The sequence below is a fragment of the Salvelinus alpinus genome, chromosome 19 (genome assembly GCF_045679555.1).
Source record: "Salvelinus alpinus chromosome 19, SLU_Salpinus.1, whole genome shotgun sequence".
NCBI classification, from domain to species: Eukaryota; Metazoa; Chordata; class Actinopteri; order Salmoniformes; family Salmonidae; genus Salvelinus; species Salvelinus alpinus.
Window position 1 is genome coordinate 7,292,669 of NC_092104.1, and position 7,579 is coordinate 7,300,247.

The 7,579-nt window shown below is 43.2% G+C and overlaps 1 protein-coding gene and 1 long non-coding RNA gene across 2 annotated transcripts; one reads left to right on the top strand and one right to left on the bottom strand.

The window, feature by feature from the left end:
• Positions 1–280: 280 nt before the first annotated feature.
• LOC139544930 (stromal cell-derived factor 2-like) lies at positions 281–4,000 on the bottom strand. Its single transcript, XM_071352139.1, has 3 exons — positions 3,699–4,000; positions 2,193–2,389; positions 281–1,982 (listed from the first exon to the last, which is right to left on the bottom strand). The coding sequence occupies exons 1-3, from the start codon at positions 3,874–3,876 to the stop codon at positions 1,698–1,700; spliced, it is 660 nt and encodes a 219-aa protein (XP_071208240.1). The 5' UTR covers positions 3,877–4,000; the 3' UTR covers positions 281–1,697.
• A 16-nt stretch (positions 4,001–4,016) lies between these two features.
• LOC139544931 (uncharacterized) lies at positions 4,017–7,579 on the top strand. Its single transcript, XR_011668972.1, has 3 exons — positions 4,017–4,401; positions 4,859–4,965; positions 5,453–7,579. It is a non-coding gene; the product is annotated as an uncharacterized lncRNA (long non-coding RNA).

The following is a 7,579-nucleotide window of genomic DNA, read 5'->3' on the forward strand; positions in this document are numbered from 1 at the left end:
GTGAATTGGAGAAGACATCTGTTTTTCGAGTCCGTCTAATTTCTGGTTTTCAAGCCAGTTATTGATTTACTAATGACTTGCAGCAGGTACAGATTGAAATATTGCTTTCAAATAACCCACCACTAGACAATACTGGACATTTCATTGTTTATGTATTTATCATTGAAGGAGCAACAGACAGCTACATATAACCCACACTAAGGTGCCTTTTCATACCTTAAGAGTTGAACCTGTATATTTACAGTATAAAATATCCACTTGGATGACACAACTGCAAATGGACGAGTAAAAGTTATTTATTTTATTTTTTATCTTATACGATCTTCCCTTATACAAATAACACATATCCCTTCCTGACATAAACATAAAAAGTCTAACACGAGAAGAAAACACTCCCAAAAAACACAAAAGAGCAATAAGGTGAGTCATGTCTAAGGGGAAAAGGCCTTACAGCACACTTATGTGGTGTCTATATGTGAGCTCTTCATAGCCAAGGCATTGACCAATAGATACACTCTTAACTAGTGAGGTGGACCTTGGTTGCAAGTGATCAAGGGAATGTTTGTGTTTTTATTAGCATCAGGATCTGTGCAGTCAGTCACTGAGGAGTACACAGGTGAATGACCATCTACCTGTATTACATCAATATTTCCCTCTGAAACTAATCGTAGCCAAATTCTTCACTTTCCATCTTGTTCAAAGTTGTCAAATTCAAAACATCCAACTGATTCTCATTCATCTCCCTCATCGGTCTAATGCTCCTAATGTGAGCCAGTAGTCAGTAGTCATCCCCATTGGTCCTGGTTGGGTAATGAGAACGTGTCAGTGTCCTCCTGCAGCGGAACGTGTCCTCCTGCAGCGGCACGTGTCTGAAATGGACCCCTAGTCCCTATTTAGTGCCCTACTTTTGATCAGAGTCATGTGGGTAAACACTGAGTGTACAAAGCATTAGGAACACCTGCTCTTTCCACGACTGACCAGGTGAAACCTATGATCCCTTATTGATGTCACCTGTTAAATCCGCTTTATTTATTTAACTAGGCAAGTCAGTTAAGAACAAATTCATATTTACAATGACGGCCTACCCCGGCCAAACCCTAACGACGCTGGGCCAATTGTGCGCCTCCCTATGACACTCCCAATCACGGCCGGTTGTGATACAGCCTGGAATCAAACCAGGGTCTGTAGTGACACCTCTAGCACTACGATACAGTGCCTTAGACCGCTGCGCCAATCAGTGTAGATGAAGGGGAGGAGACAGGTTAAAAAATGATTTTTAAGCCTTGAGATATGGATTGTTTAAATGTGTGTACAAGTCCTCTTTTTTTTTTACAATAACAACCATACATAAACAAAGTAAACACATTTCAACAAACATCAATGACATCACACCTGCTCAGACCCACATGTTTTCACCGCAACCATATACATCACGTATATCTCACAACCACACCCCCTAAGTGTGCCATTCAGAGAGTGAATGGACAAGACAAAATATTTCAGTGGCTTTGAACAGGGTATGATAGTAGGTGGGGGGGGGGTGCAAGACAATATTAGGAAGGTGTTCTTAATGTTTGGTACACTCAGTGTATATTATGCAATAGGGAATAGGGTTAATTTCAGATGTAACCTAGGTGTGTTATGTGATGTCTGATGACGTCATCAGAGCTCGTCGTGGTGCAGTGTCGACGACGTCATCAGAACTCTTCATGATTGTGTCTCAGCGGCTCCTGGCTGGGCTGAATGAAGACACCCTCCATAGCCTTCCAGTAGTTGTTCTGGTTGGCAGTGCCCATGCCGTGCACCTCCCTCTGCCCGCGGATGGGGTGGCCGTACTGCTCGCCCGTCACGGTCAGGAAGGCGTCTGTGCCAACGTGTTTGAAGCGCACCGCCTCGTCCCGCTCCCAGATGGAGCCGTCACACTGCACCCTCCACACGTCCAGGTCATCCCCCTCGCCGTTCTCACCAAACGCACTCACCTCCTAAAGGTTGATGGACAGCACTGAGGGTTAGTGGTGTGTGTGTATTTGTGTTTGTTACCTGGTTACGGGACAGTGACTAGCTAAAATAGCGTGTGTGTTGTATTACCTGACTATTGACAGCAGCCACCTAGGGTGTGTGTGTGTGTGTGTGTGTGTGTGTGTGTGTGTGTGTGTGTGTGTGTGTGTGTGTGTGCCCACTGCCTCTCTTACCTGGTTGTTGGACAGCGGCGAGCTGAAGTGGTGTGTGTGGAGGTTGCGTCCCGTGGTCATGTGCGTGATGCGGATGGCCTGATCACACTGGATGGGCACGCCGCGTTGGCAGGTCCCGTTGGGCTTCCCCCGAATCCTCCAGTAACTATTGGCATCATCTGCACTCTCTACGCCCGTCACAGACTGCTGCCCACTGCCTACAGTTTATAAAAGGAGTCAACAGCTTTACCTCAACCGCCATCTTGTCTTCATTCCCCTCTTCCTCGCCAGAGAGGTGGTGGGTATAATTTGTGGAACGTTCCAACAGAAATCTGTTACAAAAACTTTGTAAAGTACAAGGTTGCCAACAAACAACGCATAGAAAAGTAGCATGATCAATTCACCTAGCTGACGAAAAGGCATCAACTCACCACGTAGCTTATTCATAATGTTTGTCCATAGGCGACCAGAGTGAGGACAGACATTTTTCGGGAATAAACGTTGGGAGTGAAACACTTAATGAAATAGCCCATGACCTACCCAGTATCTTATTCTGCCGCTATACAACTTTGTATACGTTGTTTGTTGGCAGCCTTGTTATTTACAAAGTTTTCCCCCCCCAACAGATTTCTGTTGGAAAGTTGCACAAATTATACCCCCAGAGAAGTATCAGTTCATATAGAAGACTACAGGGTCATGTTGTGTCTTGTATTGTATTGTATACAGCTTCCATATAGTCTGTTCAGGGAACAGTCAAGTAGAGCTTCAAAGCCTAAAAGGTGTAGCCTCAAGAAGACAAAAAAGTAACACTTGGTTTGAATAATAATTGGAGGTCAGTTTTAATTCCACTCAATGACAAGAAATGGCTGGCTACACCTGTAATAGAGTACAGTGTTACAGTTAAATCCCTCCTCCTTTGGGTTCTGTTGCGTATTAGACTACAGTACACCCGTGTCCGGTGCAACTGACACCCATCTGGGGATGGCAATGGGCAAGATTTGCATGAACAGCGAAGCTTACATTTAGCTGTAAACTATACTAGGCTAGACCTATGTCTCGATCAGTGGTTTAAAAAAATATATATATTTTATGTATCCAATAGCCACACTTGAATGTAACCACCTGCTTATTGTGTTGCTATAAAAAATGTTTCACTATGGATTGATAGGATCCATTGTTGCGACAGTGTTCCCACTCGATTGTGTTCCACTTGATTGATACACCGTAGCGAGCTCGATTCTCGACTAATCTAGGTCGACTGCACATAAATAGCAGCCATATAGACTAACAGAGAGTGTATGGTTTTTATATACTCATTTAAACGCTTTATACATTTAGCTTAAATCTCTCCTTTTGACTTGTAGCTATGATACGTGCACCAACCGGTTTATTGCTTGCTATAGGTTAGGTTAGGCTTGCTGTATGTGTTTATTGATTGAAACACACCAATGTTATGATTGAACGACATTGATTCTTGGTCAATAGCCTAACTGAACTTTGGGATGAAGGTTTATGATGATGGCTTACCTGAGCCGTATTTGACATCATGGGAGTGCAGCCGAACGTTGTGTCTCGTGTTCAGCAATTTCACAAGTGAACCGCAAGTGACATAGTTGAACTCGGACTCCCGACCCTGGCATTTGGACCACAAAAGAACGACCAAAAATGATTTGATGAAGGCGCGGAGAGCGTGAATTAATCCCATATTTGTGTCTAACCAAGAGCGAGAGGATGTAAAGCTCGAGGACAGGCACTTTCAAACATTAATGCTGATGTAAACCAATAAGAGCTTGACAAGTCCCTGAACACGGAAGTAAAGGATAACACACGCTGTACTGTGATTGGTTGAAGCACGTGTGACGTCATGCATATTGATAATATATTTGTAAGGCGGAAATTAAAATATTGCCAGAAAACTACTGAGGATACTAGATTGAAACATTGTTGTAACACACTATTGCCTTTTGTCAGAGGAAAACAACACACAATTGTCATGTTGTTAAAGACTCTAGCGCTCAAGCCATAGATGGTTCTCTCTGCTACCGAACGGCAAGCAGTACCGGTGCACCAGGTTTGGAACCAACAGGACCCTGAACAGCTTCTTACCCCCAAGCCATGGGACTGCTAAACAAGACTGCTTTCACTGACTCTGTGCACACACACTAGACTGCTACCTATATGTACTGTACATAGTTACCTCAATTACCTCGTACCCCTGCACATTAACTAGGTACTGGTACTCCCTGTATATAGCCATGTTATTACCTCGTACCCCTGCACATCGAATCGTTACTGGTACTCCCTGTATATAGCCATGTTATTGTTATTTGTTATTCAGTGTTTGTTTATTCCTCATGTCACTATTTATATTTTTTATCTTTAAGTCTGCATTGTTGGAAACTGACCAGGACATAAGCATTTAGTCTACACCTGTTGTTTACCAAGCATGTGACAAATCAAATGTTTTTTAATGTTTTATTTAGTAGGTAATCAAAGACCACTTGATATTACTTGGGTTTACATGTTTTTTTTTAAAAATTTGAGTATTTTTATGTGGCCATTGTACACAGACCCCATTGGCCAACCACCATATCATTCAATGACTTCTCTTTCCTCCATATGCACTATATAAAGCTGGACATGTAAAAACAGATTATATTTTCCTTTCACCTGCCCTGTGCTTTCAGGTCAATGATATTAAGGAGAGGAGACAAGAAAAGAAGGTAAGGAGAGAAACCCTACTTCTGTAACGGTTTTCTTCGGTGGAAGAAGGAGAGGACCAAAGTGCAGCGTGGTTAGTGTTCATCTTATTTTAATAAATCCAAAACTGAACACTACAAATACAAAAACAACCAATGTGAAAACCCGAAACAGTTCTATCTGGTGCAGACACACAAAGACTGAAGACAACCACCCACAAAAACCAATACAACACAGACTACCTAAATATGGTTCCCAATCAGAGACAATGACTAACACCTGCCTCTGATTGAGAACCATATCAGGCCAAAACGAGAAACCCCACATAGAAACAGAAAACAGATCATACCCACCCAACTCACACCCTGACCACACTAAAACAAAGAAAATACAAAAGAACTATGGTCAGAACGTGACAACGTCAGACAATTGTCTCAGCCTCCAGTATTTATGCTGCAGTAGTTTTTGTCGGGGGGCTAGGGTCAGTTGGTTACCTGGAGTACTTCTCCTGTCTTATCCAGTGTCCTGTGTGAATTTAAGTATGCTCTCTCTAATTCTCTCGTTCTCTCTTTCTCTCTGAGAACCTGAGCCCTAGGACCATACGTCAGGACTAGCGGGCATGATGACACCTTGCTGTCCCCAGTCCGCCTGGCCTTGCTGCTATTCCAGTTTCAACTGTTCTGCCTGTGGTTACGGAACCCCTACCTGTCCCAGACCTGCTGTTTTCAACTCTTAATGATCGGCTATGAAAAGCCAACTGAGATTTATTCCTGATTATTATTTGACCATGCTTGTCATTTATGAACATTTTGAAAATCTTGGCTCTCTCTAATTTTCTCCTTCTCTCTTTCTTTCTCTCGGAGGACCTGAGCCCTAGGACCATACGTCGGGACTACCGGCCGTGGTGACTCCTTGCTGTCCCCAGTCCGCCTGGCCTTGCTGCTATTCCAGTTTCAACTGTTCTGCCTGCGGTTATGGAACCCCTACCTGTCCCAGACCTGCTGTTTTCAACTCTTAATGATCGGCTATGAAAAGCCAACTGAGATTTATTCCTGATTATTATTTGACCATGCTTGTCATTTATGGAAATTTTGAAAATCTTGGCTCTCTCTAATTTTCTCCTTCTCTCTTTCTTTCTCTCGGAGGACCTGGGCCCTAGGACCATGCGTCGGGACTGCCGCCCGTGGTGACTCCTTGCTGTCCCCAGTCCGCCTGGCCTTGCTGCTATTCCAGTTTCAGCTGTTCTGCCTGCGGTTATGGAACCGCCACCTGTCCCAGACCTGTTGTTTTTCAACTCTTGATGATCGGCTATGAAAAGCCAACTGAAAATTATTCATGATTATTATTTGACCATGCTTGTCACTTATGAACATTTTTGAACATCTTGGCATAGTTCTGTTATAATCTCCACCCGGCACAGCCAGAAGAGGACTGGCCACCCCTCATAGCCTGGTTCCTCTCTAGGTTTCTTCCTAGGTTTTGGCCTTTCTAGGGAGTTTTTCCTAGCCACCGTGCTTCTACACCTGCATTACTAGCTGTTTGGGGTTTTAGGCTGGGTGTCTGTACAGCACTTCGAGATATTAGCTGATGTACGAAGGGCTATATAAAATAAAATTGATTGATTGATTGATCTCCAATTGATCAACATATGGCCCTTATACAGTATATACACACACAGTCCTTTCGGTAAACCTATGAATTAAAAAACACTATTTGGAGTCAGGTTCTTTAAGATACAATTTATTACATGTCACAGAATCTGTCCTTAAGTAGAATGACTTCATGGGACATTTCATTCCGGGCCGACCTATCGTGTCCCAGAGAAAGGGATGACGATCCTTCCCAGTTTCTGGGAGAGGTATATCTCCCTCCTGGTCTGTCTGTTGAGGCTGGACAGGGCGGCCTGGAGGATCCCCCTCAGAGTCGTAGTGGTAGAGCCTGAACTCCGGGAGCCGCTGCTCACCGGAGGGAGACGGCCTGTGTACCTGTGATGAGGGGTCTGGCCAAGCTTCTGTGAAAAGAGGAGAAATCCGTTATCTATTATGTTGTCTAACTACACAGTGCAGTTTAAATCAGGAGTCACCAACCGTCCTCCTGAAGAGCTACTGTATGTGCCAGCTTCTGCTCCAGCCCTATACAAGCACCTGATTCAGCCAATCCCGGTTCGAAGGAGCAGATGATTAGTTAGAATCAGGTGTGTTAGATTAGGGCTGGAATGCACTGCATGCACGCACACACACACACCTGATTGGGATTGACATTAAGGTCTGAAAAGAACATTCTTTTAAAAATATATTTTTAACGATAATTTGCAAGAAAATGTAAATGAGCTATTAACACGCTGAGATGCCACATACAGTATTGTCTGCCTGTCAGGGGAAGAAGCAGAAAAATACTGAAATTATTTGTATTTTGGTTGTTATCAGTTTCTAAATATCTCAGAGAAGGCTCAACTTGCCTAACTGCCATAAATGCCGTTTTATTTCACCTAATGTTGACTTCCTGCAAGCACAGGAATCTCAGCACATCGGCTTTTACACTATGATATGACTATTAGATGTTCAATATTTCTTTAGATAAAAAAAAAAAAAAGGAATAGTTGCACCATATTAAAACGAGAGTTCAGTTTCATTAACAAGGTTGACCTAAAAATTAGGGACATGTTGTGTTTTTAAAATGAACATTAAACACAAATCACATGCAATAAA